The following is a 25,509-nucleotide window of genomic DNA, read 5'->3' as shown; positions in this document are numbered from 1 at the left end:
AATGGCCACATCTTATAAAAGAAAAAGAAGTTAAACCCAGAATCACTTCAAACTAAAAATTAATAAAGTTTAATAGAGAATATAATAAACAAGTTCCTATACCTGGGTGGAAAATGGATTCTTTGCTTCTGTGTCTTCAGCAAAAAGTTTCTCTACTAATTCCAGCTTAAATTCATTGACCATATCACTATCCACATCAAAACAATATTCACTGGGACTGTTAGGCTGTAAAAGGAATTCAATGTGTTTACATTTCCCTGAGGAAACATGCATATATTTTGCTAGTTGTTAGAATTCTCAAAGCACACCTCAGAGAATCCCTAACAAAGTCCATCTCTTCCATCACATTTTATCTAACTAGTGAGAAGTTAAACTTTTGAGCTTACATTTTTAACTAATTTTGCCAATATATACATTTCTGACTGTGTAACATCATTTATAAAATTAGGACTAAAAGATAACATTCATCTGCTTCTTCTGAAGAATAAAACTCCTCTAATAATTCAACTCCCACATGGTATCTAATTGGCCAACAATACACTCACTGGAATCTACCTTTGTTCTGAGAAGCCACACTTCTGTGGGGATGTACCTAAAAATCTCACATGTATTCTGGGGTGGGGGAGGGGTGGAGACTTAAGTTCTTCTGCTTGCCTTCACCTTAATGAATGCAGTACTATTTTAGGAGTTCTGAGCAAGGATTCTAACCAATAAACTGTAACTACATAGTCTAAGCATAAACTTCTGCTTCCCTCATTTTAACATCTTTGTTAGATTAAAAACAAAACGAATCAATAGATTTTTATCCTGGGTAAGCAGAGTAACCACAGTACAAAATATATTCTCCAGAAGGCTGTGAGATGTCAAATCTCCTACTCTTCACTTGCCAGTCTGAACTGATAAATATTTAATGTAAAATTATTCACCACTTATTAAGACTTACTTGCGCATCACAGGTCATAATACTCAAGTCTGAGCTGCCCTAATCCTGAGCATATTTTTAGACGTAGGAAGCTCCGAAGTGGAATCATTCTAGATTTAGAAATAGAACCCTATGTGACATCTTTAGTCTTGGCCTCAGCCTAGCCCTCAAAGACTATCTTCAGTGTTTATAGAAAAACTATTATCAAGACAGAACTTGAATAAAGATAGTTATTAGGTATTTACTCTGGGTAAGACTTGGTATTTTCATGTTACACTAATCCAGAACAGTAATGGAAATTGGGCTAAATTAGGCAAATAGCTTAGGGTCCTTTCCTTTTGAAGCTTCGCTAAAATAAGCCTTTTGCTACTTGACAATTCTCCAACTCAAAGGGTAGTATCGATGGGCTTGGAGCAATTACAGGCACACACACTGTTCTCTGTGGATGTCTAAATTCAAGACTTTTTGTATTCATTTTATAAATACATTCCTGAACATTAAAATATGAAAGTTATCCTCTTCTTATATCATGACACCTACCTCAGGTGAACTTTGTCTAGTGCTTCCATCAGAAGGACTAGCTGGCTGATCTTGAATCTGGGGCATAGTAAAAGAAAGTTCCAGGGACTCTGGATTTGGCTCTAATTTTAATGCAACTTCTTGATTGAGTGCAGGGTCAGCACTACTTCGAAGTGGCTTTGGAGTTTCAGAAGCAGGTAAGGGAGACATTGCCAAATTTATATTCTGTAATTTGTCGTTGGATGAGGGGAGCATTACGTCATTATACAACGGAACTTCCTCAAGTTGTTGGTCATCAGTTTCTGTGTCTATAGGGAAAAAAATTATTAGTCAATTTAAAGAATAGCTAGATTTTAATAATATACAGAAATGTATGCCCCGTTTTATAAAAGGTCTAAATCAAACAAAAATGTTACCAAATTTTCCTTAATCAGAAAGTTTACAGATATTACAGTATAAACATAAGTCTGAGTTATCTTTCCAATCTACTATTGACAGCTTCTATTATATTTATGGCATAAAAACCCCTGCAATTCCAACCTTTTCATACCTTCTATTCATTAAAACTTAACCAACTTTGAAAAGTAGTTTTTATTTTCAATGTTTGATATTATGGTATGACTATTTATCCTTTAATGAACTGCGCTTACTGCAATATAACTGCTACATTGTGGAGAAAATATGGCAATAGGATATAGAAACAGAGTAGCGGAGAAACATTAAAGTGGGAAGAAGAAATACCTAAGAACCCTTTAAAGCACAAGTTCCAACACTGTGACAGAAGCAGGAATGCTGAGAAATTATAGGGGCAAAAATATTTAAGCAAATATTGAAAAAAACTTTGAAAAACAAAACATATAAGACTACAATGTCCATATGATTACCAACAAAAACATGTCCAAGTTCAGTTAAAATGGGCTTGTACCAACAGACATAGTTTTTAAGCAATCAAAAGAATAACTAAAGACCCACCATTGCTGCCGAAATCTAAAGATATGATTGTGTCTCCAGCAGCTGGGGCCAGCAAAGTTAAAGCATCGGGTTCCTTCTTAAGTTTATCAAAGAGACTACTTGTATCTTCTGATTCAACTTTGGTGAATAGCTGAGTCATTTTCATATCTGAAGATTCAACTGGTTTGAGGACACATTCTGTTTGTTGAAGGGAGAAAATCAAGTCGTGCTGAATAATACCACTGTCAAAAAAGAGAGATTAGTAATTCTTAAATGAGCACTGACACAATGTTGGGGGGGTGTCTCTGAAATAACCTTATCTCTTAAAATTCTTCTTTATGAAAAGGAACATTTTAAGATGCCTTATCCTAATCTCTCATGCATACTTAGTCACATTTAGGGTTTAAAATACCAATATGAAATAAACACCTATAAAAATTCATAGTACAAGATAGTTCAAATATTTGACCAATTAAGAAAATTCAGCTATCCCTCTGGAAAGAAATGTAATAGTCAAGTACATGAGGGGCACAAACAGATCTTCACAATTTTTGGGCTGATTCACATGTAATGAAACTGGCACAGAAGAACTCTTTGGGACTGATGTATGAGGCATGACCTAAGGATGGTCCCAGAATATAAAGATATATAAACACCCAAGGCCTTTCAAAGAAAGGTGCCATATTTTCCTTGATGGTAAGAAAATGGTATCATGGTAACACCTGCAGGATAGAGCTGAAGAGGGATGATGAACAACAGATCCATCTTTGTGTTTGGCTTAAATGTTTTACTGTCCCTTTAATCAACAAATATTTAAGTGTTCACTAAGTGAAATGAACCAAGGATACAAAGTTTAAAATACCTAACCCTTGCCTTCAGACGTTTATAACCCAGTGTGAAAGTAGATGTGCAAACAATTAAAAAACAAAGTGGTAATTGCTAAAATAGAGAAGGTCTGCTTCACAGAGAAGCCAACAAGCTGAAACTCTGGCTCAAGTAGGGTTTTTTTTGGCAAATGGGGTAGGGGGAAAAGAAGGACATTCCAAGTGGGTGATTCTTATATAATGGGAAAGCCACAAAAGAACTCTTTGGCACTAATATTAAAACATTAAAGTATGAAAAAAACTACAATAACAACATTAAAGGATAGTGTCAGAAGTGGCAAAAATAAAAACAAATAACCAAAGTCTTCCTAAGAGAGGTGGCCGTAGTTTTAGAAAGACGATGGAATCTGTGAAAGCACGAGACTAGAGAAAATGACAAATGATGCTATGCAAGTAAGCTATGGTTACCTTGGGGTGATAAAAAGACCTTTAAAACCATTATAAGGAAAATGAAATGATCAGATATTCGTGCAAGAAAACTCAGCATGGTGGTAAAAGGGGGCAGTCACTTGCTGAAGTAGATCAAATGAAAGATTGCTTTATGATATCCTAATATTCACAAGCCAATCAACTAAAAGAAGAGTTCATGAATATACAAGAGCCATGCGCCACATTATACAGCCTTTTACAGTCACACCTTATATAGGATTTCATCTAATCCTCACTACAACCTTCTGAGCTAAGTATTATCATCTCTCCTATATGGGTGAAATTCAAAGAAATGAGAATTTCCCAAGGTCATGGAGCTAATGAGTGAAAGAGCTATGACACAGATCTAACTATTCCAAGGCCGGTATTCTTCCTACAAAAATAACACAATTACTTGAGATAGTATATGCTGATACATACATAACTAGAACAAACTAATCCAACAGGAGATCTCTGGGTTTTTTTCCAAGGTCTTTTTTAAAAACAAGAGTGAAAAGAATGGAAACAGATAGCTACCGATAATAGCAGAATCACTGCAGAATAGCTGGCCTGGACACTCCAGTCAGAGTACTAAAATCCATAATTAGGTAGAAATGTGAAAATAAAATTCAGATAACATTTATAATCTTCTCTTCCTATAAAAGAACAGATTATCCAAAAAAGTAATGACTTGCTCCCCCAAAATATTTACTTTCCAAGCTTACCTCACAACATAATTTACACATACAATGCACTGTGGTTGAGAGTTCTTAGTGTTATATATGACAGTTGCTTGAGTTTCAACCCAGACATATCCACCTCTTTTGGCAAGCATCCTGTACTGTCCTGTGGTGACTTGTCCTTTAGTAAACACTAGGAGTGGAAAGGAAAGGAAAAAGAGTCACGCAGAGAAAATAACTTTGAATTTTCAATCAAATGAATGGATGCTGAATGTTGGTCATTATTTTAGAAAAGAGAGATGTTTATTTTAATGGAATCAACTGTAACAGTTTAAACAGAGAAAAAGCCCTGGCATAGCCAAAAATAAACACATTTCATTCTTCTAACCCCCAAAATAAACTCCTTTCCTGCCAATCTTCACTTTAAATCAAATGAAAGCCAGGAATGAGGGACAGCAGTGACTAAAATTCCTTTAATGACTTAGATGTTGAAAGTATCAGAAAGACTACAGAAACAATAATCTTGATTCTACAGAGAGCATTTGAGCAAGTGGCACTGCTACATTTCCTTAAATTTCTACTGAGGTTTCCAGAGAATTAACGATGCTTCAAAATAACTGTGCTAGCATATTTGAATCTCAACTGATATCACGCTGAAATCTTCTGGCAATCTAGGCGATCTTAATCTCTTACTGATTTGGGAGAAAGTACTAGATAAATAGTAATGATGAGATTATCACGAGGACTAGGGCCCTGACTGCCGACTTGAGCTCATTCTGTAGTTCAAGGCTAATCATACTAACTCAGTGACATTCAGGTATCCCCGATCACACTGGGAAGTCATGTTTAGGTACAGATTAAACAGGCAAGTGATATTTCAAAGTCTTACTTTCTTGGATCTTTTAAATAACATTCACGAGTAAAACAGAATTGTATCTTATGTCAAGGGTACTTGTTACCACTTGTACATGACACTGATCACCTTCAAATTCATTGAGTCACTGAACAATTATTTTCTGAGTGCCTTCCATGTGCCAACCACTGGTCTGAATACTTAAGTATGAATTCTGAAAATGATGCTGTAATATTCTATGACCTTTAGTCTTTGTATTTAAAATGCCAACTTAGTTTTATATATTATTAAATGATTCTACTTTAGTATTCGTTATAACAAACACAAAACATAGACTTAATGGTCAAAATCCCTTATGAAGAGTTCTATTAAAACATTTAGTCTAGGAGGGGTGCCTGGGTGGCTCAGTTGGTTAAAGCATCTGCCTTTGGCTTGGGTCATGATCCCAAGGTCCTGGGATCCAGCCAGCATCAGGCTCCCTGCTCAGTGGGGAGCCTGCTTCTCCCCCCACCCCCTCCCCTGCTCTCTCTCGCTATCTTTTTCAAATAAATAAAATCTTAAAAAACATTTAGTCTAGGAGAGGCGGCTGGGTGGCTCAGTTGGTTAAGCGTCTGACTCTTGATCTCAGCTCAGGTCTTGATCTCAGGTTTGTGAGTTCAAGCCCCAAACTTAAAAAAAAAAAAAGATGTTTAGTCTAGGAAGGCTGGTTAATTTTAACCAAAAAGTTAGATATATGGCTAAACAGTAAAGAGACTGCAAGAGTTAAATAATTAGAACATCTGTAGTTCTTCCACTGTACTTACTATCATGATGAGTTTTGGTCAGATGGTCAGAGTCCAAAGCATGATAATATTCATAAATTGAGCGGCCCAAAAGTTCTTCTGGCTCATATCCCATCAATTCAGTAATTCTGTTAAGTAAAAATTATAAAAAGAGAAAAAAGAAACTAAGTGATAAAGAAAAATTTTGCTTCTCCAAAGTAACTGATATGCATTAAGAGCATCCTCCTTTGCTTAGAGTAAGTTTACGTCTCACCTTTGGTAACTCTACAGTTAACTAAATGCAGTACCATGCACTTCCGGTAAGTCCTCTGGGTTCATCCTGCTACTTGACCCTTTTATCCCCTTCACCCAAACTTGATACCTATTTTTTTTTTTTTTTTAAAGATTTATCTACTTATTTGAGAGAGAGAGCGTGCGCGTGCGCGCACAGTCTGACATGGGGCCAGATCCCACAACTCTGAGATCATGACCTGAGCGGAAACCAAGAGTTAGACACTCAACCCATTGCATCACCCAGGCGCCCCCTATTTTTATCACATTTTACTGTACTTACTTTTGGTAAAAAGACAGGGGATTCATAAATAGATAGGAAGTACTGCTAAATTAAATGATAAAAGTTATAAAGGTAGCCACTGACATTTAATTTGAAATATAAGATTAAATCCATAACATCAGTTTACCATAAAACCAGATTCTTTAACAGTGCCCTTAGGCAAGGCTTCACTTTGGGGGATCAATACTACAGAATTTTAATATCACCAACCAAAGACTATCCACACTAAATGGGAACTTAAGAAATACATGTTATGTTGGTTTTAGAAGATGCTCTTATACTTAGTTTTTTAAATAATATAAAATTATAGGAATTCATTTCAGATGAAAAATGATATCAAACTGAAAATGGAAGAGAAAATAATTCAGTTACCCCTTTTGGTTTCCAGGCAACTCTTTTTGGACAGGGATTAGATCTTATTACTTTCTATAACGAGTCTGAAATGGAACCCATTTCATGTGAAAGAGAATGCTTAGCACCATACTAAACCGAAATGTTCTCTTTTTTCTGAGAGCAAAACATGAGTTCAACTTTTCATTTTCTCAGCCTTTAGAATTTAAACGACTTTCTAACTGAGGTGTAAGCAAAGTTACTTAATGTACTGTGTCCAAAAAAACTACAAAAACACACAGAGGAGATATCCTTCTAAGAAATGTATAAAAGTAATACTCTTTGTGTTGTCAAACTTTAAGGCAAGATCTGCCATATAGTTTATTCTAAAATAAAAATAGGTAAATAGTGGTTTGTAAAAAAAAACAAATTAAACCAAACCAAGCTAAAATCCAGACTTCTTTACAAAGGGATATCCCTAAACACATCTGCACTAGGTGGCAGCATTACAAAGGAAATTATTTTATAAAAAACAGTCCTATTTCTTTAAATTATACTCTAAAAATAATTTTAATTGGTTTTATATAGGTTATTTAAATAAAATTCCCATGGAATTAAAAAAACTTCCATTATTTAAATCTTTATATGCGTAAGTATGCCTGGTATTGTTCTGGGTGTGAAAATACAGGGTCAAAACTCAACATGTAGCTAATCTTCTGGAACAGTTACCATACTACTTATGAAATAATGTGCTAAGTGTAATGATGGGAATCTGTTGCAGGAATCAGAGGAACCACCCTTATCCATGAGAAGAAATAGTGGGGTGAGGGACAACTTCTTATAGGAGACTTAGGAGTTGAACATAGGAGAGAAGCAGGGAGAGCAAAACCATTTCAGGAACACGGTATACCAGAAGCAAAGACAGAGATGAGAAAATGCTTGAGATAAGAAAATGCTTGACATTGTGTAAACAAGAAAGACTCATGTGGTTGGGGGGGGCAGGTGAGGAGAGATGAGGCTAGAGAAGTAACCGGATTAATGAGGGCCTTGTATTATGTTAAGAAGCTCTGATTTAGGGGCGCCTGGGTGGCTCAGTTGGTTAAGCGACTGCCTTCGGCTCAGGTCATGATCCTGGAGTCACTGGATCGAGTCCCGCATCGGGCTCCCTGCTCGGCAGGGAGTCTGCTTCTCCCTCTGATCCTCCCCCCTCTCATGTGCTCTCTCTCATTCTCTCTCAAATAAATAAATAAAATCTTTAAAAAAAAAAAAAGAAGCTCTGATTTAATTAGATGTCTAGTCAGTACTTCTCAATCTGAGCTGAGGTATGTCTATCACTGAGGGATACAAGATGTTAAAATATAAACAACATATTTTCCTAGAAAGTCAATTTTATTTAACTTTAGAGAATTACATAGCTTATATTCTGTACCAAAAAGGGGAGTGATTCAGAAAATCTTATCACAAAGTGTTTTTAAGAGACTAGGAACCTGTGATCTAAAGCAACTATGCAGTGTATTATTCCTTCATTATAAGCGTCTTGAGGGTAAGAACTGTTGCTCTTCATTTCTACTTTGCCATGAACTTGTAGATGCTCAAATAAATGTGTTGAATGACTATATGTGGAAATTATTACAGTAAATATTAAGTGTTTGTGAGATATTCTGAATGCCAGAAGTTTGATACGTTAGATTTTCTCAAAACTGAGCAAATATTTTTCTAGGTCTCAGTTCTTAGAGGTTTCAGATGTGAGAAGTTCCTAGAAAGAGCTCTAACCAGAAAACAACAATCTCCTGGTCAAACTCAAAACCTTACTTGGTTCATCTCTAAGCTGGCAGTCTTTACTCCTCTGTCATCATCATTTTGCCAGTTTTCTGATATAACCAGAGAGAAATGTCATTCCCTTTCTCAATTCTGATTCTAGCTCCACCACTTTCCTTTCTCCCCAACTTACTTCTATACTTTGCTACTGAGTTCAAAAAATAAAAAATAATTCCTCAAAAAGAGATGGGTATCTCTGTTCTATCATATATTCACATGAATAATGGCAATAAACACCATAAAATACTTGTTAGCTTTTCTATCTTCATTTTTCTGATAGCTGACACCAGTGGTAAAGCATTCACTATGTGTACTAGGCACTCAACAAACTCCTTTAATCCTGGCAACAGCCTTTCAAAGTATTACCCTTATTTAACAGATAAGGATCATAAAATTTGAAATAGTTAAGTTCAAATACCAAGGCCACACTGTAAGTATCAGAGCTGCAAGCCAGGACTGAATCCAGGATTATGTGATTTTAAAGCCAGAGTTCTGTCGCATTTCCTTGTCCAGTGCAGAGGGGGATTCCTATCTACTTTATGATTAAGTGCTTAAAATTGGTTTTCTCTTACAGTCTTTAAGTTGACCCTACATAAAGTAAGTGTTACAAAAGATGAAGAAACAAAAGATGCTTATAAAGAAAAACTAATATGCCCAAGATCACCTGGATATAGGCAGCAAAGTCAGGATTTAGTAGTCTGGCTACAGAATCTATGCCTTCAGCTACTATGTTACACAGCCTTACACTAAAAATGGGACAAGCAAGCAAATAATTACAATAGTAGAAAAAATGTTATGGCAGACATATGCACAAGGAATAGTATAGTTTCTTGAAGGAACAAGGAAAGCTCCACAAAGGAGTAGATGGCTCTTGAAAGGTAAATATGTTAGGAATTGAAGAAAACTTCAGTGCAGAATGGGAAAATGTGTGTAAAGGCCCTAAGACAGCAAGTCAGCATGTGGTGTTCTCTAGCTGTAGGATGTAGGGGGCCACACCAGAGGAATGGCCTCTCTTCCTGATTAATTTAGAGAAGTGGGCAGGGGCCAGGTCATAAATATCTTTGTTGGCCATGCTAAGAAGTTTGGGTTTTACTGGAGGTCTATTTTTCTTTCAGCTTTTCAAAATGTACATCTTTTGATAAAGAAAAATCTCCTGCCCTCCCCTAATATTTTTATAAACCGAATTTTTTTCTGTGTAAAGATGAAGGGAAGCAATGGAGGCATTTCCAAAAGTAGTATGACAGGATCTAATTTTTACATTAGAAAGTCCACTTTTTGGGAATGTGGATGAGAGATTAAAAGGCTTACATACATCTGTTGGCACAGAGGCAGCTTAGGAGATTATGGCAAAAATTTGAGTCAAAGGTTATAATAACGAGCTGAAGATTTCAGTGGCAGGAGAGCAAGGGTAGAAAGGAGGGAATGGATCAAGAGATATATGTAGATAGTAAATCTGTAACATTTAGAGACCAACTGAGTACAGATAATGAAAATAAAAGTTAAGGATAAATTCCAAATTTTTGCAGGAGTTGTGTGTCTACAGTGGTATACTAACCATGCTAGCATTTTAACAGGAAAAGCAATTTTTAAAGTTGTTGTTTTGGGACAATAGCAGTGTAGTTCAGTCATAGAAATATTCAGTTTATTAATACAGAAGAATATCCAGATAAAAATATCAAAGTGGCAATTAAAAATAGTTATGAACATAAATTTGGGAAATGGCAATAGAAATCATGGGCAATATGTAGGGTGAGGAGATGATCAAACACTTTCCTCTCTAGTCCATAACCAAAAGTAATCTATTCTTCCTCAAATTATGCATTGTCTTTGAAATATGTTTATTTTCTTTTTAAATAAGTTAGAAAGGAAAAAGACCTCATCATTGTGATTTCTGGATAGCACCTTGGTAAAGTACTCATAGTGCATAGTAAGTATTCAATAAATGTGGCTGAATTAATCTACAAAGTTAATGTAATATTACTGAGTTCTACAATGTATCACTGTATTCAACTTAGTGGAAGGAAGCATAAAGTCTTTATTAGAGTGAACAGTAAAAAAAATGCTAGGGACTAATTAAAATTTCAAATTATATCTTATATATCATTTACCTTTCATCACAATAAGAAAATTTCATATCCAGACTGTGACGACTGAGAAAAGTCTTGCTATCTAAAGGAATTTCAATATTTGATGGATGAGGAATGGGTTCACAAATTAGCACCAAGCACGTCATGGGTGGTTTCTTATACCCACACTGAGATTGGTTACTATTGGTATCGTAGACATGAATATGGCCTGTGCAGTGAAGTACCTGTGTACAAAGAAAACAAAGCAGTTCTTTAAAAAATATAAAATTCTAGTAAAAAAATGCAGAGATAAACAGCTGAAGTGTGACATGGCAAGGAAGCTTTGATAACCGTATCTTTGAAATCAATAAATGTTTCCCCTGTAACACCACGCATGACTCAGGTACCATAAATTACTCTTTAAAAAAATTTCCTTCAGACAAATCTGGGCTGATTTTTCATTCATCTGGTCATAGTGGCTGTTTATTATTTTGTTATTTCTTGCTTTGATGACTGTTTCAACACTGAGCAAAGAAATGTAACAACCATAAATAGAAAATTAAGCTCTATCAAAATTCAACATTGGGTGGATGGCAAAGCCAAATGATGAAGTTAGCTCGGTACACCAGTGTGACAATTCACATAATTTAAGTTCATGCCTCAAACTGACAAATTACTAGTTTTATATGGTAACTCTGCAAATGCCAATGAACAACTGTATGTTTTCCCTCACAGTTCTAATGCTATCTTAAGTATTTGCAGTGTTGAGATGTACATCACCACTTACAAATCATTTTTACTTACTTTCCATGTTGCTGACTTTATGTTCATAGTTCTCCCCCGGCTAGTTAGGGTACACTTCATTCTGAGAAAAAAGCTTCGCTGTGTATTCTGCTCTTTACCCTTTTTCACAAGGCCTAATGAATGAAAGCATAAAATAAAATTTAAAAACATAATTAAATATTTAAATTTGTCACAGTAAGAGTAGCACTTAGGTGCTATCTTCAATTAGAAGTCTCAGCATGAACAGCGACTCACACTCCAACACGTCCAAGGGATCTAACGTGCTTCAATCAGTAACTGGGATTCACAACTACAGTGATTCCCTGGTTTCAGGTAACAGTCATTTCACATTCAAGACAGTGAAGTTGGCAAAATTACAAAGAAATATAATTGTGCTGTCAGTTTACAAGCACACCCCAAAAAAAGAACTTCAGCAAACTCCTCCAAACCTTTGCTAAATGTGTTAGCTCAATTGATAACTTTTAAAATAGCAACTTTCTTTTCAAAGCAAATAACATTTTTATATAGTTGATTTTTCTTTAAATCTTCCTGTAAAGCAGGCATGACATTATTTCTACTTTGTTACTAGACAAAAATACTGAATGACTTTTCAAAGCAAAATTAGAGTGAAATAAATTCAGGTCTATTCACTCCCATTCCAAACCTTATGGAACTAAGAAATGGTGAAAAGGAAAAAAATGAAAAGCACAGAGGTGGGGAATAAAACACATATTCGGGGGACAGTAGATAGTTCAGGTTGCTGCAATATGAAGTATACATGCAGAAGAGTACTGAGATAGATAGAAAGGCAAGATTAGGGCTGTAACAATGGAGGGCTCTGGATGGCCTAATGAGGAGTTCAGCCTTAAATATACAACATGGAGCTTCTAAAAAATTCTGAGATGGGAAGCACAATCAGGAACTTAAGGTACATTAATCTAGAAGCAATATATATGATGTATTAGAATTGAAATACAATGATGGTAATCAGGGGCTGAGCAGTAGCAGAAGTAAGAAGAAGAGTGACAAAAGACGCATGAAGAACTAGAATCTATAAAAACTTGAAAATAGAAGTAGGTGGGTAGGAGAGAAATTTAAAAAGAAAAAAAAGATCTGGAGATTTTAAGGCTAGTATATTGAAAGAAAAGTGCCAAGTAGAAAAGAAACAAGGTTTTTTGTTTTGTTTTGTTTTGAAGATTTTATTTATTTATTTGACAGAGAGAGACAGCACAAGCAGAGGGGAGCAGCAGGCAGAGGGAAAGGGAGAAGCAGGCTCCCTGCTGAACAGGGACCCGATGTGGGGCTCAATCCCAGGACCCCGGGATCACGACCTAGGCTGAAGGCACTTAACCAACTGACCCACCCAGGCTCCCCCGAAAAGAAACAAGATATTAAGTTTAAATTTAGGCTTGCTTAGCTAGAAATGCTGGACTCTTGAGGAAGAAGAGTTCAAGAAGAAGAGTTCTAGTTCTACATACTAACGGAACTAGGCAAGGGGGCGGTTTTGGTGCTGATACAAATTATTTGGGTTTACTCAAATAAGGATTAAATTTGCCCTCCCTAGAAGCATTTGAGAATGGATTTTAAAAAGATGCCACAAGAACCATACTGGTCTTAGTGGCGGTACAGAACTGGGCTGTGGTTGTGGTGCCAGCAGAGATCTACTTGTAAATTCTCTGTGGATTTTCAGTCCTTCATAATCTAAGCTTGAATTGTACTGATCTTTGGAAACCCAAAGCCTTTAAATTGGGACATGAAGATTAATTTCAAAACCAAGGTACTAGCATTTTCCTAATTGGGGGAAAAAACATTTTAAAAGAACTAAATTTTCAGACCTCTAAAAATAGATCATATTTTTAATAGTTTAATGACCTCTAAGTCATCATTTTAGAATTTAAATGAAAAAATAATAGGACTATGTTGTATAAACACACCACTGGTTCTTACTGAAATGTGATACATTGCAGCAGCGCTTTTCTAAAAGTGAAAAGTGCATTTTTGTCTCTCAACAAAACGTCAAACATTCATTACATTAGGAATGATTTTCAGTAAGTTCATGTGCTTTAAAAAACCATTTGTCTAAAAAAAATTAGAAAAAATCTGTTTAAAAACATATATCTAAACTATATTATATAGAATATATTTGATTTAGAATAATGCATTAACATGATTACCAAATCAAAACAAAATTTCCTAATATCCATCCATTTATAGTCTAGCCCTAGGGAAGCACTGAACAGCCAGTACAAACCTCAGTCTAAACACTAGAAGTCCTATATTAAACTAATTGACAGCCTGCTTAGGTCCCTGTGTGAAGTGTATTTACTCTTCCTTTATACAAAATTCTAAAAATTATACATTTGCTTTCCAAGTTCACAGCAAACACAAAGTATGAAATTAACAAACAGAAGAGGGCTCCTACTGGCAAGGTTAAAAGTGGTCACAGAATGTAGTGAGAGTTGGTGAACATGAAAGATCTCCAGAGTACGAATGAGTGTAGACTCGAGCCCATCTACCTGAGCTTAACCTACACTCTGCCATTTATGAACCAAGTAATCTTGGGTAAGTTACTTAATAACTCTGTGCCTCAGTTTCCTCAGTAAAACAGAAATAGTAACTTCACAGGATGTTACAAGGAAAAAAGAAAGCACATAATATGCAGAGAACAGTGTTCTGGCACATAGTAATCTCTCAATAGAGGTTAACTATTATCATAAATGAAATGAGATGAAAAAGAAAACCATAAAAATATTCAAAAAGTGCTATGAACTTGAGTTTGTTTAACACAGAAGCAAACAAACATACACTTAAATTGGAGAGCTACAGAGAATAATGACAAATTTTCATTGTGGTAACTTTATGAATTATCAGTATACTTTAAGATGGCACAGGTGTGAAGAGACTTTCTTTAGTAATTAAGTTTTTGTAATTCAAGAGGTATTTTCCAAAAATCTTAGAGACTTATTTTTAACAATTCATTCCTAAGAGTTAAGAGGTCTTAGCGGATCTTTTTTATTGTTGCTAATGTGGGGGCATCCATAGTATAATACTTGGTAATTTTACTACATAGTCTCAAATAATTGTGAACATTCTGAGGTCAAATAAGCAGCTATTAGGCTCTTAAAAATCTGGTGAACTTTCTCTTTTCTTTATCTTGGTACTTTAGAAAGCTTGAACACACACTGGTACCTTAAGTGTAATCACTATCTAAAATCTTATTATTTGATTATGACTTCCCCTGGCCTTAAAGTATGTTATAAATTGACTTCTTCGAAGGTCCTGATTTTTATTTACTTTTCCATTTTATTTTATGTGGTATTATATCTATATAATTATTCATGGAATTAGGTGGGCTTTAAAAAATTTTTTAGGTATTTTCATGGAATTTCTAAAAAATAGAATAACGTAGATTTCAAAAAGAACAGAGCAAAATTTTATTAAACATGAAATGATGTTTTGAGCCTTAGGTTAATACAACAGCAAAACTTAAATATTAGTACCAGTATCTTATTATGTAAAACCTGTCATATTAAATCAAACAATAGACTTTTCTTCTTACCATTTCTGTGTGTAAGCATTTCTCTCATTTCCTCATGGTCACATGGATGAGTAAAATCAAACACACTGTGTCCAGTTAGTTCAAACTGTAAACACATTAAAAAAATTAGATCTATATCATAAAATCATAAAAACATACAGAAGGGCTCTTAATATGTGGGTATTTTACCTGAGTCAATCCCATGTATTTATTCACATTATCAGAAATGTAAATCATGTCACCATCATCTGTGAGAACCATAACAAAACCATCTAGGGCTTTCAAATAAAAGCAATTCATCTGTGCCTTCATTTCATCTTCAATATCTAAATCACCTAAAAAAGGCACAAGAAAAGAAGAATAATTAACTTAAAAGTTATACTTAAATGATAATATTTAGATATTTTTATAAATATCTGATACTTTATTTGAAAATTACGATTAGATTTGCCAGCTGTTTTAATGATTATTTAAAGTAGCACAGCAAGCAAACCACTGAAAAAGAGAAAGAAAGGTCATGTTATTAAAAGGAAGACAAGTAGGAAGTTGGGGCAAGAGAAGAGGGGGGGAAAGGCCAATATCTTAAAAATTCCTTATTGAAGTTTTAAAAGCAGGTAATAAAAATCACATTAAAGAAGGACTGAGTATGACCACCTTCTAATTACTTCTAATTTCTAATTTTTAGGCCTATTACACTTTTGTAAAACAACTCACCAGCATCCAGAAGTTTCCTTACACGCAAATAGCTGATGGTAAGCCTCATAACAGAAGCCTTATCAAGATGCGAGCTCACATTATGGGGAAGTGGCAACTGATGAGCAAGCTCATAAAAAACTTCGGACTCTTTACTTCTCCGAGATCTAGCTGCATCTCTAGACTTTTCTTTTCTACGTTCAGAACTTATCCTATTTAACAAAAGAGGAGGAGGAAGAGAGAAAAAGAAAATTTATATAAGTTAGTTTGCCTTTGCTTGGATAACACTATATATTTTTCTGCTTTTCATGGAATAATTTAAAGATGCCATGTAAATCAAATTATACAGAGATTTGTCTATTACATGAATGTATAAGTAAGAATGTAAAATACAGCTACAAAAATTTTTGGATTACTGAAGACATAAGGAACTCTCACAAGAAGTCCAAGATGAAGCTTTAAACCTTTCTGAAACAGGTATTTCCTCCCTGGAATATCAAATTGTAGAGGATGTTTTTGTTTTAACCAAAATCTTAAAAGTAGCCCGCGTATCTAAGGCTATACCCTCACAGCCATTCAGAAGTAGTCTCAACATAAAAAAAAAAAAAATCACCATTAAGTCTAGAGAAACTAAAGCTGTACATATTAACTTGAAAACAGGAAGTTGTTAAGCAGGCAGACTACAGACTGCAGCTAAAACTGATTTTTGACTCAAGTTTCTTTTGACTCCAATATTTTCCCATCCTCTACCCTACCACATGAGCAATACTGACTGTAAGTTATAGATACTTATATTAGCCGCTATAATAAGTTACCATTTTCAGGTTGCTTCTTCCCTTAGCACCCCTTAATCTATTACTGGCACAACAGGTACCAAATAAAGGCAGGAGTAATAGAAGAAGAAAAGATGTGGCACAACAGTAAGAATTGAAAGAAACAGGTTAATAAAGATTAATAAAGGTGTCAAAACAATGACATTATCTTTAGGGAACTCTCCCAAGAATAAAGTCAGTCAGAAAGATTTTCCTAAGTCACACCAAGCAGAGACATTTTCCTCTGCTTAACTGTAGCAACATCTATTCCTCCTGACCCAGCTGGAAGTAAACAAGGCTAAACCTGGTTTTGTCTTTATCTTCCTCTTTAATAGCTATTTTTTATTAAAACCTACTATGTGTCAAACGCTACCCTGTACCAGGTAACTAGTTTTCTCATAAATTGCAAATAGGTTAAATATTATCCCTTTTTACAGAGGAGGTTATATAGTGTTAAAAACAGCCATTATGTAGCAGACGGGATTTGAACACAGTTGTTTTTTTTACTCCTAAGTCTTTGCTCTTCCACAGTTGTTTTAAGGAAGAATGCTGTTTCTACCTCAAATACTCGGCTGCTGTCCTATGACCCTCAACCTAATTCTGTTAAGTCAATTATTTATTAAATGTTGAAAAAAGGCATTACCATTTATTGAGCACTTAGCAAGCAGTATGGTAAGGACTTTGCCAGCATTATTTCACTTAATCCTCCTTATATCCTATGAATAAAGCATAATTATATCTACCTCACATCTCTCCTCCCTTCAAATCACCTGCAAAACTGCAAGGTTCAATCATAGAAGCAATATTCTCAACAACAACAACAACAACTAAAGAAAACCAGGCAGGGTTCTCAGCACATGCTCCTACTATGTTGTATAACAAGTGAATAACAGTTGCATTATATACTAATGATAATGTAGTTTTAGCACTTAAGTTTGCGTGCTTTATCTGACTTTTATAACTTAATAAGGAATGTGAATATTTTCTGTTTTAGTAACTGAACTTTGATACAAATTATTCAATTTAAGCACCTAGATCAATTTAACTTGAGTATCTTGAGATTTAAGGTGAACTATTAAAATTACTACTTATAACTAGTGATCTATGTAAATCAGGATTTTCTTAATTTTGTATAATTTTTAAAAACCCGTGAAAATAAATTAGACTGAGGCTATCATGAAAATGCAACAATGTCAACAGTCTGCAACTTCATTTTTTATGTGCTTAGAACTGCCTCATTGTTCTCATTAAGTGAATGTTTTAAATTTGAACTTAGAAACAAATGTACAATAATAAAAGTTTTCAAAATCTATTTTATACATATACCAGAGTTCCCAAGTATGGGGGTAGAGATCCAGTCTGTCCCTCCCCCACCATTGGCTCTAGCACGTAACTTTCCTCACTTCTTTCCCCTCTGAATTGGCGGGTGAGAGGAAGGGATGGTAGTGGGAATCAGATTCCTATCTAGTTCAAGTAAAACCACCAAAAAAAGTGTGATGACCAATGATCTCATGATAAACCTGAATATAAGTTTAAATGTCACAATTAGTCCAGGTGATCAGAATTTGATTAATCAGGAACTTTCATCACACTTACTCACCTCCTTCTCTTAATTACTCAACCAAATTTAAGCGACCAACAAATGACTACCCAAATGAAACACTTGGTAAAAAAATTTAAATCCTTTTATTACCTGCTATATGCTTTTAAAGGGTATCTGATTTAGCTAACCATGGTGATTATCTCCATACCTTTAGAAATACTTGTATTGTCCACCACTTTGAAGATAATAATTGTCAAAGATGTGGCAACTAAATTTATAAGACAAATCCATAAGAAATGTGAGCTTGGATAAAACATTTAAAGCATAATATACTTAAGCAGGGAAGACTAGGAGAAGAAGAATTTGAAGATGAGCCAGAATTCTGGAAGAGAAATAAGCCTCAATAAAATAGGTAATATAGTACTTCAAGAGTTGACAAACCTAAATTAGATTAGCAAATCAGTGTGTCTTCTATTATATAATCTATCTAGACATAAAGCAATCAGGTGACCTATAAAAAAGATTTAATATAGAAATTTATCTGATGTTCTTCACATATGACTATGGGATCTCTTAAAACATTGCTTTGCTAAAAGCTATAACTTCCAAAGTTCTTATGAGTTTCAGCATCTGAACTGCCTAGCTTCTTGTCTACTCAGAGGAAGGCTCTTTTTATCAGTCATACCCCACAGAATTACAGTATTGAACAAGAAATTTCTGGTAGACCATGTCATGTAGGTCCCAGAGAGATGAACCCTGTACTATTTATTTACTTACTACTTAGATTGCACAGTAAAAGTTTTGTAGACCAGAAGAAAACAGGCAGATTTTCTGCATATAAATAAGGTCACTGTATTTCTCTAAATTATCAATTCCATCTTTTGTTGTTTTTATTAAGTACAGATCCAGTGAAGTTCTGCACCGACAAGTCTACATCAAGTGCTATTTCACATCTGCTAATCACAGTAGAAATCAGTTAAGGGTACAGTAAAAATTCTGTCTTTTGAACAGTTTACCCATTTCTATGACTGTTCTGGGACTACTGTTTGAGTAAAGCAGCAAAATAGCTTAACCTTTGTGGTACTGTAGTTTTTACACACTTATTATTTTATTATTATTTAACATACAGTACTAGACAAGAAGCTAACAATTGTATCTTAAAATTATTTTGTATAGGAAATATATTTGGGAAAATAATCTAGATCCACTGTCACGAAGCTTCTTGTATACAAAGTTAAATAGCAATAGCCATTTTACAGAGAATGCTTAGTATTCTTTAGATTAACAAGAACACAAAATTGCAGATATTTTAATTCATCTGTGTTGTCTAATTATAGGAGAAAAGCCTGTTAGCATTCCTGATTGTAAATATATGTGACTTTGAGAACTGATGTTAGGGGTGCCTGGGTGGCTCAGTTGGTTAAGTGTCTGACTCTTGATTTCAGCTCAGGTCATGATCTCGGGGTCATAGGGTTGTGGGATCGAGCCCTGTGTCTGCTTCCATTCTGAGGGCTTGTCCCTCTCCCTTTGCTCCTCCCCTACTAGCATGCTCTCTTTCTCAAATAAATAAATAAATACTTAACCAAAAAAAAAAAAAAAAAGAGAACTGAAGTTAGAGCCAGACATTCAAAGTGTTAACAGGTAATCCATCCTATTTCTAATAAAGTTAATGTATACATTTTTTTTTTAAATCTCTCAACTCTATTATTTGCTTCTTTAAAAACTCTTTCTGGCCTTGAAGTTACAAGTTGTTGTTTTCCACTCTTTATGTTAGTATTTCTACATAGGATAGACCTTCTGAAGTTAAATTAGATGATCTAAAGGATGTGGCATTTAAATTTACCTTTCCAAAAAGGTCTGTACCCAATTTTGTCTCTGCTAATTGATGAATGTGTTTATCTATTTCCCCACACACTCTGCAGCAATATATATTATGGATCTTCTTTATCTTTATAATTTTTGTCAAGCTGATAGGTGAAAACTGTACATCTCACTGTTTTAACTGCCCTGCACTTCTTAAAGTTTCAGGCCAGAGGAAATTTCCATGTTCTTCAGTTGGCATTTTAAATCCAAACTCCAAGGTACTTACTACATACACAGTATTCTAAACATTTCTCATCAATTAACTTACTTTTTATTATTATCACCATGTTACAGATAAGGAACCTGGTTAAATAACTTATCCAAGTTTACGGAGTTAAATAAACAGTAGAGCCTATATTCAAACTCAAGCAATTTAGCTCTAGAAACTATGCTGTTAACAGTATATTACACTGCCTCTCAGAAACATTCTAATTACTAAGTATACTTACATCCAGGCATTATAAAGTTCAGAATTTGTCTACTTCACATCTCCAAAGACATAAAGAGAGGTGTAGAGGTTGGCTTTGGAATTTAGGATTTGTAAGCCATTCAGAGGGACTCATGGCCAGGCTCTTTCCTGGAATCTAATTCAAAAGCACCTATAATGGCGATGCTCTGGGCTCCACTGTCCACCAGCTCTTCAAAGCAAAACAACCTTCAATGGATATTGCCAACCACTAAGGGAAGAGAATCAGAGGCTAGTAATTCAATCTACCTCAATATTCCCACCAGACTTTAATTTGTACAGAGGAGCTATTCAAACATCTCAGCTCACTATTGTTGGAGTTCTATTTGCTCAACATCTGGATCCCCAAAGTAAAACCAATCTGCATACTCACTTCAGACCTAGCTAGGCATAAGCCAATTGCCAAGATACCTAATCACACAAAGTACCATAAGAGAAAAGATGAAGAGAATTTTCCCCTTCTAACATTTATTGAGCACTTAATATGTGTCAGGCATTGTTTTAAACACTTTCATGTATTAGCTCACTTAACTATAACTCTATATAGAGAACAAAACACAAGATGGGAAGTGGCCTTCCTGAACCTCAGAATAACCTCCTTCATTTAAGAAATATTCATTAAGGGGCACCTGGGTGGCTCAGTCATTAAGCATCTACCTTCGGCTCAGGTCGTGATCCCAGAGTGCTGGGATTGAGCCCCACGTCGGGCTCCCTGCTCGCCAGGGAGCCTGCTTCTTCCTCTCCCACTCCCCCTGCTTGTGTTCCTGCTCTTGCTATCTCTCTCTGTGTCAAATAAATAAATAAAAGAAATTAAAAAAAAGAAATATTCATTAAATAAATATTTATTGAGCACCTAGCATGCACTGTGCCAGTTACAAGGAATGTAGTGATACACAGAACAGCCCTCATGGAGCTTAGACAGCTTCCCACTTAGTCTACTGTAGAAAGAGTTACCTAATGCCATATTTTCAAATGCTGGTCTAGGTGCATCATAATTATTTACGGACATTCAACATTTCAAACTTCTGGGCTCTGTCTTCATAAATCTGATTCAGTAGATCTGAAGCAGGGCCCAAAATTCTGGGTTTTTAAGAACTCCCAATATGCATATGATATACAGTGAGATTTGGGAACCACTGATTCAACTACTTCACTATTACTCTGCTTTAATTTTGCCCTCAAATTACTACCACAATCATCATTCCAAAATAAGAAATCAGATATTATGCCCTGCTTAAAATCCAATCAAATATACACATAACAAAATCTATTTTCTAAGGAAACCGTTCCCTGTCCATCTCTTCATCCTCATTATTTCCTATATTCTTTGGCCACACGGCAGTTACTCAAAAGCATAATACTTCATTCTTTCTGGCTCAGTCTCCCTCTGCCCGAGGTACCCTTCTCAATAAGTGGCTTGCTATATTTATGGGAGAAACTTTCAGCATTCAACTCCAGCATTACTTTGTTTCTCTTTTGTCTTCCAAAACTGTTCCTCTCCTCTAGATCTCACCATTCTGGTTATTTTGCTAGATACACATGACCCCTGTACAACACAGATTTGAAATGTGCGGGTCCACTTATACATAGTATTTTTTTACAAATACAATACAGTACTGTAAATGTTATTTTCTCTTCTTTAGATTTTCTTAATACCATTTTCTTTTCTCTTACTTTATTGTAACAATACAGTATATAAAACATATACAAAATATGTGTTATTAGTTACCGGTAAGGCTTCCAGTCAAAAGTAGGCTATTAGTAGTTTTTTGGGGAAGGCTATTTGTAGTTACATTTTGGGAGAGATAAAACTTATACATGGATTTTTGACTGTGCAAGGAGTTAGCACCCCTAACTACCCACACTGTTCAAGGGTCAACTGTATTTATCTTCCTCTAAAATCCTTAAAGCTTCTTGGAGGCGGGAAACTACCTCATTCATCTCTGTTTTTTTTTTTTTTTTAATTTTTAAAGAGTATTTTATTTATTCATTTGAGAGAAAGAGTTAGCGAGCACAAGCGGGGGAGAAGGGCAGAGGGAGAGAGAGAAGCAGGCTCGTCCCCACAATCATGACCTGAGCCGAAGGCAGACGCTTAACTGACTGAGCCACCCAGGCGCCCTTCATCTCTGTATTCTTAGTAGAGATGTGCATAAGTTCTACTTGGCTTTAGTATTTGGCCCTAATCTTCTATTTGACCTTGACTTAAGCCCATGGAAGGCTGACTGCCCCTTCAACATTTTTTTAGGATCCCTGAATTTGTGCTTCATCAGTGCTCCTGTGACACTACAGACTGTGATAATTGAACAGCATAATAATATCAGTACTATAAACAATGCATACTGTTTAGATTTACTGTGATTACCTGGATATGCACTTTCAAATGTAAGTAAGCATTTAGTAAGCAATTAGTAAGCATACTAGATGTAAGTTAGAAAAAAGCTATTGATTAAAAAAAAAAAATCACCAAGCACTACAACAGTGAATGGCACCAATACTATCACCAAGGAGAGCAGATGATTTTGCCAGGGAAGAGATTTGGAGGCACAGGGAGAAAGCAGAGAAACTAGAATACCAATTTATTGAAAAGAGGTGAAAGGTTTAAGATTATTTTCCCTTATCACTCTGATCTATACTCTAATGTCTTTTACTGTTTTGTCCTAAGCTAATGTGGACAGGAAAATGCATGAGTTGTAGTTAATGCTGTTAACCAATTAAATCAATACCTTTATAATTACGTCTTCCTAGCCCAGCTGGAAACAGAAGACTTGACTGTTTTCTACAATCTTTTTCAAGAAAGTGTTGTAATTTTCATCCTAAGACATGAAAGTTTTCATTAGGTTGATTTCTAATCCTATTGGCTTTTTTCCGGGGTGGGGTGGGGGAGTTTCCCTCAGACAAGTATATTTATTATTTAGAGTATTCTTATGGTTAATAGTATTTGTTGTTATATTTTCCACCTGGTAATTGCTGCAAAACCGGAATAGTTCAAACAGGTAATGTTTAATAAAAAAATGTGTCCCTACTTAATGGAAAAAAACAGTAAAAATTTGACATTTCAAATAAATATAAATTACATTTTCAGGATAGCTAGCTATTCTTTGTAATTATTTTCTCCAGGAAAATGTCTTCTAAGTTCTAATCAATAAACTTAAAAATGAACCTTTAGGATATTCATGTTAGAGAATGTCATTCATTTATTCAACAAGTATTTCTTAGTCATCTCCAATGAGCCACTGTTCTCAGCACAGGGCAATAAACAAAACAGACCATGTTACTATTCCCATGGAACTTATATTCTAGGACAAATATATCTTTATGTTTCTTGTCTTTATTCGATAGTAGTTACCAGGGTCAACCCCTAACTCACAAAACATTAGCCCTAGGAATAATCGTTCCATAAAATCAAATAACAAAACTTTAAGAAACAAGGCAAAATCTACGAAAATTAATCTGTGCTTATAGAAGATGTTACAACATAGCATTATGTGAAAAGAGGTTATACAACAAAATTTGAGTATGAATCCATTTTTGTGTGTAATACATATGTACATATGTAAATGTGTATATAGGTACACATATACATATGGATATGTAACTTATAAGTGCATAGATAAAACCAGAAACATACAACAATATACAGTTAGCAAAGTTTACAAATATTAATAGCAGTTTCAAGATAGCAGGATCACAGAATATTTTATATTTTAAGAAAAATCCATCAGTGAACTGACACTATTAATGCACCTGCATTTGTCAGAAAAATCCAAAAGAAGTAGTCATCTTACTTTTTAACTTGTTTTACAGAAAGATTAACTAGAAATGAGTTAAATGTTTTCTTCATTTTTGGAATGAAGTAGAAAAAATCATATTTCTTTCCAGAAAGCGGAAAGTAGAGACTGAGTAAGCAGTATAATTCAGTATTTTAAGTTTCTCGTTCTAATTATTGGCTTTTGAAAATTTGCATTTCATAATTAATTTGAAATTCCAAAATCAAGTGAAGTGGTTTCTAAAGAAAAATATTCAGAATATATGTACTTATTTTATTTTTGAAAGCAACTTAAATTTCTTGGTTTAGGTGTTTATTATCTTACTAGCTTGTCAACATCTTGTAAATATCCACAATTGGAATAGTAGAGAAAAGATGGATTATTCCCCTTCCAATAACCTCATGAAAATGTTTAAATACTCAGTTTTCTAGTGCTGCAGTAAAATAAGCAAGGAAGAAAGAATCACTGTTTTAAATTCAGGGTACATTCTGAAAATAAAATCTGTATCACATCTGAGGTAGCATTAATGTGAAAATGTTCTATTTATACATTAAATAAATTTATTAATTAGCTAACAGATTTACATTTGTTGACAATATTGTGTGTTAAAATTCTGTCTGTAAAAAGAATATGCTTTTGTTTTTCGATTACTCCTAACTAGTGATTTAAATAAACTCTCTCCTGGTTCAGAATTGGTATTGAGCCTGTCAAAAAAAATCTTTTATCTCCTAATATATATAAAGTAGTGGATAAATAATACCAAAAATGTGTATGTGAGGCTGTTACTCTAAGATGGAGGTTCTCTAATTTTAGCTTGTATCACAGTCACCTGGAGCGATTCTGCAAACACAGATTACTGGGCCTCACCCAGAGTTTCTGATTCAGGAGGGCTGGATGGGGCCTGAGAAACTCCATGTCTAACAAGTTAGCAGGTAAGTACCAATGATGCCGGTCCTGAGAACACTTTGAGCCCCTCTACTCTACGAAAATACTTCATGTGTCTTTCAAAAATACCCGGAGGTGTAAAAGATTGTTGAACACCTAAAACTGGTTAAATACTTTCTCTCAAAAAATCTGCCCAAATGCTTTACATACCATATCCAACCTCTTAGACATTAACAATGCCACATACTCAGGAACTCAAAAACTATAAAATACACTAAGGACTTTGACTAGATTAGTCATGGGTTGACCTGTGGTATACATCACAATCACCAGTGGAACCTTTTTACTAGATATCTGTGCCTAAATCCCAACCCTGGAAACTCAAATTGTAGA

General features: G+C 34.8%; 1 protein-coding gene across 3 annotated transcripts in view; it reads right to left on the bottom strand.

Moving 5' to 3' along the window:
* Nucleotides 1-25,509, bottom strand: part of HIF1A (hypoxia inducible factor 1 subunit alpha) — a 41,959-nt gene that overhangs the window by 5,285 nt on the left and 11,165 nt on the right. The window contains exons 2-12 of one of the 3 annotated variants that reach the window (XM_036067720.2): nucleotides 23,188-23,277; nucleotides 15,802-15,992; nucleotides 15,277-15,422; nucleotides 15,109-15,193; nucleotides 11,571-11,683; nucleotides 10,809-11,011; nucleotides 6,021-6,127; nucleotides 4,410-4,557; nucleotides 2,414-2,634; nucleotides 1,463-1,749; nucleotides 103-225 (exon numbers count right to left, since the gene is read on the bottom strand). In XM_036067720.2, the coding sequence (XP_035923613.1) occupies nucleotides 103-225; nucleotides 1,463-1,749; nucleotides 2,414-2,634; nucleotides 4,410-4,557; nucleotides 6,021-6,127; nucleotides 10,809-11,011; nucleotides 11,571-11,683; nucleotides 15,109-15,193; nucleotides 15,277-15,422; nucleotides 15,802-15,850 (1,482 nt within the window). In that variant the 5' untranslated portion in view covers nucleotides 15,851-15,992; nucleotides 23,188-23,277. Of the gene's footprint in view, nucleotides 1-102; nucleotides 226-1,462; nucleotides 1,750-2,413; nucleotides 2,635-4,409; nucleotides 4,558-6,020; nucleotides 6,128-10,808; nucleotides 11,012-11,570; nucleotides 11,684-15,108; nucleotides 15,194-15,276; nucleotides 15,423-15,801; nucleotides 15,993-20,447; nucleotides 20,470-23,187; nucleotides 23,278-25,509 lie in introns of those variants that run through there. The other 2 variants (XM_078053786.1, XM_036067719.2) reach the window with 2 other exon arrangements.

Source organism: Halichoerus grypus, chromosome 8 (assembly GCF_964656455.1).
Source record: "Halichoerus grypus chromosome 8, mHalGry1.hap1.1, whole genome shotgun sequence".
NCBI lineage: Eukaryota > Metazoa > Chordata > Mammalia > Carnivora > Phocidae > Halichoerus > Halichoerus grypus.
Note: the sequence above shows the minus strand (reverse complement) of the source record. Positions and strands in the feature narration are given on the sequence as shown.